Source organism: Neovison vison, chromosome 9, assembly GCF_020171115.1.
Source record: "Neovison vison isolate M4711 chromosome 9, ASM_NN_V1, whole genome shotgun sequence".
In the NCBI taxonomy this organism is placed as follows: Eukaryota; Metazoa; Chordata; class Mammalia; order Carnivora; family Mustelidae; genus Neogale; species Neogale vison.
This window is the reverse complement of record NC_058099.1, coordinates 97000939-97013259: the sequence shown is the minus strand read 5'-3', so window position 1 is coordinate 97013259 and position 12321 is coordinate 97000939. Positions and strand designations below refer to the sequence as shown.

Below are 12321 nucleotides of genomic sequence, written 5' to 3'. Positions count from 1 at the left end.
AGTATTCAATAAGTGAATGAAACTATTAAGCTTATATGTTATTTTGTTTTGACTACAGAAAACAGAATAGATTCAGCTCTACCATCTGTTTTTTATTTGTCAAATCAAGGATGTCTTAGATTATAAATTCTAAGGCAAAGATCATCATGACTATTAGTTTAATAAGCACAAAAACACAGCACACTACAATATAGCACTTTCTTTTTGGATGATCACAATAGTAAACACTATAAGATCCAATACTGTAGACTTTATTTAATCCCCAAATGAGCTATATAATCAATTATCTAAATGTGGCATATTTATTTCCTTTTTTGTAGGAATTTTGTTTTTCAATAAAACTACTAACTATTTTAGATGACAAAAAAGTGGTAAAGGTAGCACTGAGCATTATTTCCCTGAACCACGGCTTAGATTAAAATTAACTGATTCCTGAGGCAAGTATTTTCCAGGGGCCCACTATTCACCCAGCACTGTTTAAGGTGCTAAGGATGTGGTAGGTACTCAAAAACGCCAAAATCTTTGCCTTCTATTTGTTAGGAGGCTGTCAAGTTAAAAAAAAAAAAAATTGTACAGTGTTGTAAGAATGATAAATACTACAGAAAAAAATAATAAAGCAATCATAGGAAACAGTATGGGAGAAGGATACAATATTAAACAGTTTTTCCCATGCAGGTGTATTTTGAGGAAAGTACTCAAGGAGATATACCAAGTACAAAGGCCCTACTGTGTATCGTTTCTGGCATGTTCAGTGTAGATCAAAGAAGCCCAAGCACATGGAGTGGAGTGCAAGGAGGGAAGGAGAATTCACAGAAGACGAGATAACAGATGTAAAACGAGGCCAAATTTACAGGGCTTTAAAAGCCACAATAAAAACTTCCTTGGCGTTTCCTTTAATTTACATATAGGGAATCACTGAAGTATCTTCAATTTTTAGTAAGTTTTCCATTATGAATAATACATTAGAGAAGAATACAAAAAAGTCAAGACTGCACATCTCAGTAATATCCCAAAGTAGACCTTGTGGAATTAGCGAGCACTCAGGCCAAGAATGATCAGAATCTAAAAGCCCCCAACAGGTTCCTTCTGATCAATATCCCCTCACCCCACAGAAGTAACCAATATCCAGACTTGGTTGGTAATCACGTCCTTCTTTTCCTTTAGACCAAGAATATGCAACCATATAAACTCTAATTAAAATGGCCTATGTTTTTATTTTTAATTTTACATAAAATCATAGCACATATTCTTTCATGTCTAGCTGCTTTCCCTTAGCACATCTGTGAGAACCATCAAGTCACCATGTACAGCCCTGCTGCTCATGCTCACTGTGACCTCACACACTGGGCTTAGCTCACTGGGCCTCTGCCCCCCTTGCCAGGTGATTCTTTGCAGACTTGCTAGCTCTCCAAAGTCTTGAGGCACATTTAAAAATTTTTTTCTCCAGCTTTTCTAGTTGTCTTCCGTACGTTTGTCCTAATTATCTAGTACTTTTAGAGGGTTCTGAGCAGAAGAGTGGCATAATCTGACACATTTTAATACATCTATTAAATGCATCAAAAATGCCAAACAACATTTTTACAAAGCATCTAAATAATGCATGCATGCATGCATATATATATATATATATATATATATGAAACGTATAAATAGGTCATTATTTTATTTCCCAATTACCAATAATAATGCCCATCTGCTCTTCATTATTTTAAAAAATTCTTAGTTTCCTGGAAAATTTTCTTTAACCAAATACTAATAAAAAATGATAAAAGCTATGGGGCGTCGGGATGGCTTAGTCAATTAAGCAACTGCCAAAGGTCATGATATCAGGGTCCTGGAATCAAGTTCTGCATTGGGCTCCTTGCCCAGCACGGAGGCTGCTTCTCCCTCCAACTGCAGTTTCCCCTGCTTGTACGTCCTCTCTGACAAATAAAATTAAAAAAAAAAAAAAAAAAAAAAGATAAAAGCTGATACTCAGAAATGAGTCACCTTTTCAGCTCTCAGCCTTTTGTTTTCAATAAAACATTTAAATCCCAAACATAATTATAAATATACCTTGTAAAAAATTAAATTTTTCAAAAGTTTATTTTTGTTTTTATATACTGACACATTACCACAAATATACTATTTAATACTTCACGATGTGAATAAAGATGATAATGAAAAACAGTTTTAGGAATATTAAAGCTGATACTACACAGAAAACAATATGCCCTTAAAAACCTAGTATCTGGGGAACCTGTGGGTGGCTCAGCAGGTTTAGCATCTGCCTTCAACTCAGGTCATGATCTAGGGGTCTTAGGATTGAGCCCTATGCAGGGCTCCCTGCTCAGGAGGGAGAAGTCTCCCTCTTCCTTTGCCCCTCCCCCTGCTCATGCTCTCTCTTTCTCTTTCTAAAAACAAACAAACAAGCAAACAAAAACTTAAAATCTTTTCCAGTTAAAGAGCCTACACTGAATGTGAATACTTAGCTTCTCTGACTCTTAAAGCCCCAATTTTTCTAACAGAGAAGATTTTTTCAACAGCATAAACTGACAAGGACAATGAACAGGAGAGGAGGAAGTATGAGAACATTTTAAAAGCTAGGTAGCATATGGAGGAGTAGAATCCTTCACCTGCATTCAAGAATGTTGAGAAACAACTAAATTAACATTGTAGGATGCAAAAAAGGCTTGAGGATTGAGATTTCTCAGAAAGGCTGAACTAAAAGTAATAGCACTTTCAGATTTTTAAAGCCTATTTAGGCAACAGCTGGGTTCCCATAAGATCTTCCCAATCTGAGCAGCTAAGAAATACCTCACCTTCCCTCCAACAGAAAACTGGAGATTTTTCTTCAGAGAAAAACAAAATAAAAAACCCTAGTGGTCTCTGGACTGACCACACTGACAACACAGATAAGTGAATTCAGATCCTCTAATTTAACACCACCATAACTTAAAACCCAGAATATTGGGCCAGCCAGATATATAGTCTCTGGAAAAAACTACAGGACTCTCTTCCAATGAGCACTGGACATAGGGGAGGAAAGGACACAATCCAGTTAGCTCACCCTATGGTGAAGAACAGGGTCAACCAAACCCATCAAAATCCACACAGCTTTCAGTGCATACAATTTTTACTCTGGGTCTCTGTCACAGCAACCAAATTAATATATTAACTTATCATATATTAATCATTAACTATGAAAAGATCACATACAACTAAAGGAAGGAAGCAAATCCTCAAGTGATAGATGATGAAAACCCAAAAGTACAACTGTGTTAAAGGTACAGTGAGCAAGCAGTCCAGTCTGGAGCAATCCAGAAGCTTCCAAAAGAAATTTCTTCAAGAAGATGAAACGAAGAGAACGCCTAATGTGTCTGAAAGAATTGAGAAGATATCTCCACAAACCACAGACAATCTGGGGTTGAGTTAGTGGTAAGTACATAAAAAATAAACAACAAACAATTATTAATTTCCAGTGGAAAGGGAAATGTGCAGGAAAGAAAAAATAATCAAAACATATCACATGGCTTAGGATTTATAAAGCAATAACAATATAAATAATGAATAGTAATTGATCAAAGTTACAGTAACTGTACTAGGAAGATAGGAAGAATATATGAATGTGCTAGCAACAGGGAAGCAAATGGTCTTTTCCTGCAGCAGAAGTCAATAAACAGCCTAAAAACTAAAAGTTAAAGAAAACACTCAGAGTGGTAAAGATAAATAACAAAATAACCAGTGAAGAAAAATAAATTGGTTGTCTCTGAGAATGGAAACTGGGGGTGAAGGGAGCAGGAAACAGGGAAGGGAACTATCATTTTTCTTCAACATATCTCATAGAATTGTCTACTTGTATTATTTTAAGTATTATATATATTACTTTGACTCAAAAAATTAGTTAACAATAACCCTAAAATCTTAAATAAGGAAAGTAGGGGAGGGACTTAACAACAAAACTAAAATTAATAAATGTAAAATAAAGAAAATAAACATTCCATAGTAAATTTACCTCTGCAGTAAATCTACTTGACACCGGTGTAATAAATCCAATTTTACCATCATTAAACACAACAGCAAACCCATCAAGTGTGGCACAGTATTCCATGTCTCTGATGTGCACATCAGCAAAACCCAGGAATGAACCTGCTGATGAAAACAAAAGCACATGAAACATGAATATAAATACAGTAAATAATGCTTTCACATTTTTGTTTGCAAACCCTGTAAGAACAGTTAAAAGGGCAAAAATAATGATCTAAGAATACCAAACTATTAAAACATTCCTTCCTACACACACACACACACACAAACACACACTCCCACTGTACAATTAATTTCAAGATAGAAAAATCAATATTCACCTATAGCAAATATCTAAGCAGATTATATCAAACATTAAACATCAGGTTCTACCCCATGCAGAAGGTGTAACTACCTCTAGAGGACTGCAGATCTACTGAAAAAGGTACTGTGCAAAGATTAATAGCCTTCCTTCCATTTGTCATTCCTTCCCAGTGAATAAGATGAAGCAGTCCATCAGAAGTAGCAACGAGGAGATCTTCCAGCACAGACTGCAAACTGTAGGAAAATAAGAAATTTAGAACCAATTACCTGTTAAGCGAGCATACTGGAAAAGCAGTGAGTTATGAATATAATTGCTCTGGAGCCTATTCAAAGAGAGAAGATCATGAACCAACTTACAAAACTGTTATTCATCTGTAACTTAGCTGTCTAGTAGGTTCACCTATATGTAATTTGATCTAGAATCAGAAATTCTGGAAAAAATAAAAGACTGTGGGCATTCATTGTCACAAACTTGATCAACCAGTTTTCTAAAAAACTAGAAATACTGAAATAGCATATTCAAAGATGGAAGGATAAATGAAAGTTGACAAGAAAGGAAAAAGGCAAGAAAATAATAAAAAGAACAACTTATGGGGCGCCTGGGTGGCTCAGTGGGTTAAGCCACTGCCTTCAGCTCAGGTCATGATCCCAGGGTCCTGGGATGGAGCCCCGCATCGGGCTCTCTGCTCGGCAGGGAGCCTGCTTCCTCCTCTCTCTCTCTGCCTGTCTCTCTGCCTACTTGTGATTTCTATCTGTCAAATAAAATAAATAAAATCTTTAAAAAAAAATAAAGAACAACTTACGACAGGCTGACAATCTGGAGCTAAAAGCAGAGGTAGCAATCCTCTAGCCCCGGCCAACAGAACCTTCTGCAGTGATGGAAATGCTCTGCATCTGTGCTACTGAACATGGTAGCCAACAGCCCCAGTGCGGGCTGTACACCTGAAATATGGCTACTGTAACCAAAGAATGTAACTGTTGTATTTTTTCAGTGTTCCAAGATTCATTGTTTATGCACCACACCCAGTGCTCCACACAATAGGTTAACTTTGTTTACTTTTAACTACGTCAAATGAAGTTCCTTGAATTATAGTCAAGGAACTTCATTTGACTAGAGGCTACTTTATTGGCACCCATAGTTCTAGATCCCAGTATTTCTAGAGCATCACTGAGCCTCACGTTCATTCGCATAAGCATCTATAAAGCCCACACTCTATGACAGGTGCTATGCTCTGCATTAAAATTAGTAAATGATTTTTGAAATTTTGGGGTGAAAAAAAAAAGTTTCTCCTTTCAGAAGCCTGCTTGGTTGATGAGGTAATTATAGAGTATGATCCCAGCACTTAACTTATTTACAGAGATTTAACATATACTTACCTAATGGCAAATAAATGCTCACTTTGCTTACTCTTATGTGCCCAACCCTTAAGGCAGTGCTAGTTTTATTTGGTACTAAATGCTTGTGGGAGGCAGCAGAAAGGAGAAAGGAAAAGGAAAGGGGATACCACGGATGACGGTGCAAAGGTACCAGCACAGAGAAAGAAAAGGGGAACCAGTGGAAACTGCTCTATCAAGGAAGCCAAGGGAGTAAGATGGACTGAAGAAAGAGTAGTCAAGAACATCGAATGCTTGGGGCGCCGAGGTGGCTCAGCTGGTTAAGCATCTACTTTCCTCTCAAGCCATGATCCAAGGAGGCCAGTGTCAGGCTCCCAGTTTAGCGGGGAGCCTGCTTCTCCCCTTCTTTCTGCTGCTCCCTCCGCTTGTGCTCTCTCAACCGTCTCTCTCTCAAAGAAATAAAATCTTTAAAATATTAAAGTATCAAATGCTCGAATGAAAACATGAAAAATGTGATGTGCCTGTAATATATGCTATTATATACTATTAAGTGTGAAGAGTATATTTCAGAAATATTGTAATGCATACTGTCAGGGGAAGGGAAAGTTTGCAATATTTTAATTCTTACAGTAAATCTTCAATTCTTTACAAGTGGACTTCAATGACTCATTCCCCAAGGAGTTCAGACACTGAAGAACTGATTGTGTTTTCTTCTCTACTATAAAAATATTAAAAAGAATAGAATAAGATGTGCCCTTACCCAGCTCCATTTCTTCAACTTCAGAGTGTTTTGTAATCAAGGGAGTTTATGGAAGTTTTACCTCTGAAGTATTTGTTTTCCCCCTTCAGATTATATTTTAGTGTAAAATTTATATGTAGCATGTGGTGAATATAATATAAAAAACTTATGTTTTAGATCTGCTACATGTCAAGAGAAGCAGTTTAGTGGGACAGTCACTGTTTTACCAGTGATCTGCAGTTTGCAGGAGTCAGCCTAGGTTTTCTCCAACTACATCCTCCTTCTCCCCACTCCTATTTCCACAGCAGAATCACTGCATATGACAAGAACAAGATTGGGGTCACCCTGCAGTAATTTAACTGCCTACCAGGCAAAACTCAGTACTCTTCTGACAAAGTTAACAGAATTCAGAAACTCCACATTGTCATCCACAGTGCTAGGATAAAGAAATTACCAGCTGTGTGAAGAAACAGCAAAATGTGACCCAGACTCAAAAGAAAAATCTACCCATATAAACAGCATCCATCAATCCCGACGTTGGAATTAAAAGATCATAACGTTAAACTATAATAAACATCATGAAGAATCCAGAGGAAAAGAGAAGATCCTCCTCATTTAACTGAAAGTAAACAAACTCACTAAAACAAAGGCTGGTATGAATTGTTAAAATACGGAGTATTTCCGGGGCGCCTGGGTGGCTCAGTGGGTTAAAGCCTCTGCCTTCGGCTCAGGTCGTGATCCCAGGGTCCTGGGATGGAGCCCCGCATCGGGCTCTCTGCTCAGCAGGGCACCTGCTTCCCTCCCTCTCTCTGCCTGCCTCTCCGCCTACTTGTGATCTGTCAAATAAATAAAATTAAAAAAAAAAAAAACAAAACGGAGTATTTCCACAAAGTTAGCAAGAAGGCCTCAGTCCATGCCACGTGAGTATGTGCCCAGTGACTGCCAGTGTCACAAAGACCTAACAACTAAAGGATTAATTCTCAGCACAAGGGGAAAAATCAGGATTCTGTATTGATCATTACTATCACATTTCTTATCACGCTCCACTGGTTTTTAAGTATCTTGAAAGTCACCCCTAAGTATAAATATACACAAAATATACATAAATGTATTCTAAGTTACGCCTTCAGAGAGCCTCCCCAATCACCGACTTCATGGGCTTTTTAACAGATAACTGATATGCCAGAGGAGCCTTTCCCCCCCTTAATTTAGGATCTTAGAAGCTAATAGTAGGATCCTGAAAGCAGATTACCATTTCTGATTAATCAAATATTATCAATGGGAAATATCTAATTCATAATTATCAATTCTGAAATATGTAAATGTATTTAATGGCCTAACAAATATTAAAGGCTAACGCCAGAGAAGTGATGATTTTTTTAAAAATATTTTTTATTTAATTATTTGAGAGAGAGAGAGTGAGAGAGAGCATGAGAGGTGAGAAGGCCAGAGAGAAGCAGACTCCCCGTGGAGCTGGGAGCCTGATGCATGCAGGACTTGACCCTGGGACTCCAGGATTGTGACCTGAGCCGAAGGCAGTTGTTTAACCAACTGAGCCACCCAGGCGCCCATAACAACTATTAAATACTATATATTACATAGGGCTCTTCTAAGTGCCAGGGAGAAGGATGTGGAATAAACTGCGGTATTTACTAGTATGTATTATGTAGAATTAGAGAAACAGATTAAGAGTTTTAATTATATATTATATTAATACTTCTCACCTTCGAAACATTCTGGATCCTCAAATAATGACAAATGTTGGATGCTTACCACTAATCCTATTCTTTCTTCAAGCAAAAACTAAAATATGGCAAAGGTCTTGCCATATTATGCCCATAAGCAATAGTTTAATCATTATCTCTAATTCCATATGATTTCTATTTTTGGTTGTGGGCAGGAAAACAGTTGGTTATCAAGTCCAAATAGCATGTCTTCTACCTTAATGCAGGATCACACAGCTGATCTCTAATCATATTTCCAAAAAGTATGTATTACAGGTGCTAATAATAATACTTCTCTAAAATGCAATTATTTTTCTCAAGTTTTGAGAAAAATCTTAGAGATTTCCATTCACCTAAACTTGTATATTCGAAAGTAGCAGCCTCTGCCTTCGGCTCAGGTCATGATCTCAGGGTCCTAGGATCCAGCCCCGCATTGGGCTCTCTGATCAGCAGGAAGCCTGCTTCCCCTCTGTCTCTGCCTGCTGCTCTGCTTACTTGTGATCTCTCTCTCTGTGTCAAATAAATAAATAAAATCTTAAAAAAAAAAAGAAAAGAAAAAAAAAGTAGCACCTGGGGCCGCCCAGGTGGCTCAGTGGGTTAAAGCCTTTACCTTCAGCTCAGGTCATGATCCGAGGGTCTTGGGATCGAGCCCCGCATCGGGCTCTCTGCTCAGCAGCGACCCTGCTTCCCCCGCCCCCCCGCCTGCCTCTCTGCCTACTTGTGATCTACCAAATAAATAAGTACAATCTTTTTTTTTAAAAAAGTAGCATCTGACTAAAACAAACAAAACTTAGTACCTGACAAGTTAAGCTTGTACAAGATGTCAGGATTTCTTTTTTTTAAAGCCTCTTTTTTTATCCCATCCCCATGAGCTCTACAGTTTGCCAGCGGGTGGAGGCATAAACACGCTTGCACAGTGCGGTCCACAGACATTCCACATTCCTTATGTGGCAAGTTGTACTCCTGAATCTGTGCGCTGAAACTGCATCTGAGGTAAAGAGCAACCTTCTGACCAAAGCGATCACAACCCCAATGCAATCCTCTGTAAGCCTGGTCACACTGAAGCAAATAACAAAACATTCTTTTTCTTTGAAGGGAATACATTAAAAGATGGACTAAACAAGGCAAAAGCCAGGCACCTGCACACAGTTTTGATATGTACTAGTATCTGTACTGTATTCTAACAAAAGAAATGGTGAAAAAAGGCTTTTCTTAGAACTGTGAATCAGAATGTAAAAAGGTGAGTATTACATCCATACAGTTCAATATATTCATATACATCCATATAATTCAATATTTAATAAGACCCACGAAGTAAAAAGTCTTTTTCCCCATACCTGTGGCCTAGCCACTTAGTTCTCATGCCTGTTTCTTACACATTTTTCCAAAACAATACATATTCTAACACTACCTGCTCCCTTTTAAAAAGGAATATTTGCATTATTATATAGAGTACCCTTTGCTTTTTTCCCCAACAACATATTTGGGAAGTTTCTTCAGCGAAGAGTGCCCTCATGGCTCCTAGGTGGCTCAGTCGGTTAAGTGTCTAACTCTTGATTTTGGCTCAGGTCACGATCTCAATGTGTTAGATAAAGCCCCATGTGGGGCTCTGCACTGGGCATGGAGCCTGATTAAGAACCTCTCTCTTGGGGCGCCTGGGTGGCTCAGTGGGTTAAGCTTCTGCTTTCAGCTCAGGTCATGATCTCAGGGTCCTGGGATCCAGCCATCATGCTCTCTGCTCGGTAGGGAGCCTGGCCTCCCCCTCTGTCTCTGCCTGCCTCTCTGCCTACTTGTGATCTCTCTGTGTCAAATAAATAAACAGAATCTTTAAAACAAACAACCAAAAAAACCTCTCTCTACTTCTCCCTGTGCCCCTCCATCCCCATTAAAGAAAAAAAAAAAATGCCATCATTTTTTCTACAGATGCATGTTGTTCGCATTGTGTAGAAGTAAGAAAATTTATTTAAACAGCTCCCTACTGATTGACATTTAGGTAGTTTTTGATCTTTTGTTACAGTAAACAATGAAAAACCCTATAAGCATGTAATCTGAAATATTTGTAGGATTAATTCCTAGAAAGAGAAATGGTGGACACGGACCATGAATATATGCAACTCTGACAGACCTTGCCTAATCAGTTTCCATACACACTGTATAAATGAACACTCCCACAACCAACTTATAAAGTTCTCCTCAACCTGATCTCTCCAACAGTAGTATGTTACCTAACTGTTCATATGTAGAAGTCATTTATTTAATCTCCTAAAGGAGAGTAAGGAGAGGTACTATGTAATGTATTAACTGGAATATAGACAATGAAACTGTTTATATTGCGTCCATTTGTTCTATTGTCTTTTTCTCACCACAGGAAATCTTTATGTGTTGTGAAAACTTGCCTTTTGATATATTCACTGACAGTTATTTCCTTGTTTTCACAGTTTATGCTGTTTTTTTGGTACCTCTGAAACACATTTATGGTGTTTTTTTTTCCCCCTAGTTTCTTTTTTTAACTTTTATATAATCTAATTTATCAATGTTCCCTTTCAAAAGAAGTTATCTGCAGACATTTGGGAAGAAGATTTTAATGACTCCTAACAAAATGAATTCTGAATTAGAATACTTCTCTTGGCTAGTATTTATCATTTTTTTTAAAAGCAAGTGTTATCAATAAAGATAAATACTGGCCATTTTGATGCACAAAAGGCTGGAATATCAACACTATAATTTCATGAATATATATGCATGGAAACAAAAACAGTGAAAGGTTCTTGGAGTTCAATGTTAACTCTGGATTCAGTTAAAAAGAATTATTAAAAAAGAATTATGTAGTAAAAAAACTTTAAGTTAAAAAATATACTTGTAATAAGATCCACACATCATAGACAACTAAAATGTCAAATGCAAAGCAATTAAGGAAATAAAGCCAAATTACATACACACTTATTTTTTCTACCAATGGATATAAAATAATTTTTTGTATTTGGTATTTCTGGGCTTTATTCACAAAACCTTTATTCATACTAAAATCAGAAAGCTTAACTTTCAGGGTGCCTGGGTGGCTCAGGGGGTTAAAGCCTCTGCCTTCGTCTCAGGTCATGATCCGAGAGTCCTGGGATCGAGCCCCGCATCGGGCTCTCTGCTCAGCAGGGAGCCTGCTTCCCCCTCTCTCTCTGCCTGCCTTTCTGCCTACTTGTGCTCTGTCAAATAAATAAATAAAATCTTAAAAGAAAAAAAGAAAGCTTAACTTTCATCCAAGTATCCACATATTTCCCAAAATCTTTGAAGGTTTTGGAAACAAAGGCACTTTTTCTTTTCCTCAATTTATGTGATTTTTATCAGTATCATTTCAAGTAATATGCACTATGTTGTATCATTCAAACAATTTCAGATTTACCAAAAACTCTAAATTTCTGAATAAAATTATGGTTGGTATACTCAACTTACAGTCTTTATGAAATAACTGAAGTATAATAATGTATCATCTAAGGGTTAATCAAGAATTTAGAGCTAAAAAAATTATCCTCAGTGGAAAAAACATGAAATCAACTTTCCTATTGGTCATGTGATTAACCAACTTTATTACATATTGTCATCACAAAATGCTAAATTTAACCAAAGTACTATACCTCATGATGGGTGCTTGCAAATCCAGTATTTTCCTCATTTCTAAATTTAATGCTGGAGCACACTGTTCTTCCTTAAAATGGGGTGTCCCCTTCATTTGTGGACTTCCTCTAAAAAAATAAATAGCAAATATACCGTATTAAAAAGAAAGATATTGAATTCTCCACTTTGTGACTCATATATACCCAATCAGATAAAGTAAACATAAACAAACTTAGAAATCAGGCATTATTTATTAATCCTTTAGCTTCTCAAATGAAAAGCAGACTTAAATTCCATTATAGCAGAGATATCAATTAGATAAATGAGTCTAACCAAGGTAATTTGTGTTGGGGAAGTGGGAGTAGAGGGAGAAGAGCAAAGAATCTTAGGACACACACACACACACACACACACACACACACACACACAGCAAATTCTTAGATAACCAAGAGACATTTCCCCCCACCCCCCAAGAGACATTTTTAAGTGACTGATGGCTCTTTCGGAGGTAGGCATCTATGGAAAGTATATACCTTCCCCCCTAGGGCATGTCTTAAGTGATCCAAATCCTTACCTCCTCTTACCTTA

At 37.3% G+C, this 12321-nt stretch overlaps 1 protein-coding gene across 5 annotated transcripts in view; it reads right to left on the bottom strand.

The window, feature by feature from the left end:
* Positions 1-12321, bottom strand: part of RIC1 (RIC1 homolog, RAB6A GEF complex partner 1) — a 147431-nt gene that overhangs the window by 47688 nt on the left and 87422 nt on the right. For 4 of the 5 annotated variants that reach the window (XM_044266007.1, XM_044266009.1, XM_044266010.1 and 1 more), the window contains 3 exons: positions 11754-11861; positions 4421-4563; positions 3995-4131 (listed from right to left, as the gene is read on the bottom strand). In XM_044266007.1, the coding sequence (XP_044121942.1) occupies positions 3995-4131; positions 4421-4563; positions 11754-11861 (388 nt within the window). The remainder of the gene's footprint in view (positions 1-3994; positions 4132-4420; positions 4564-11753; positions 11862-12321) is intronic. The other variant, XM_044266008.1, reaches the window with a different exon arrangement.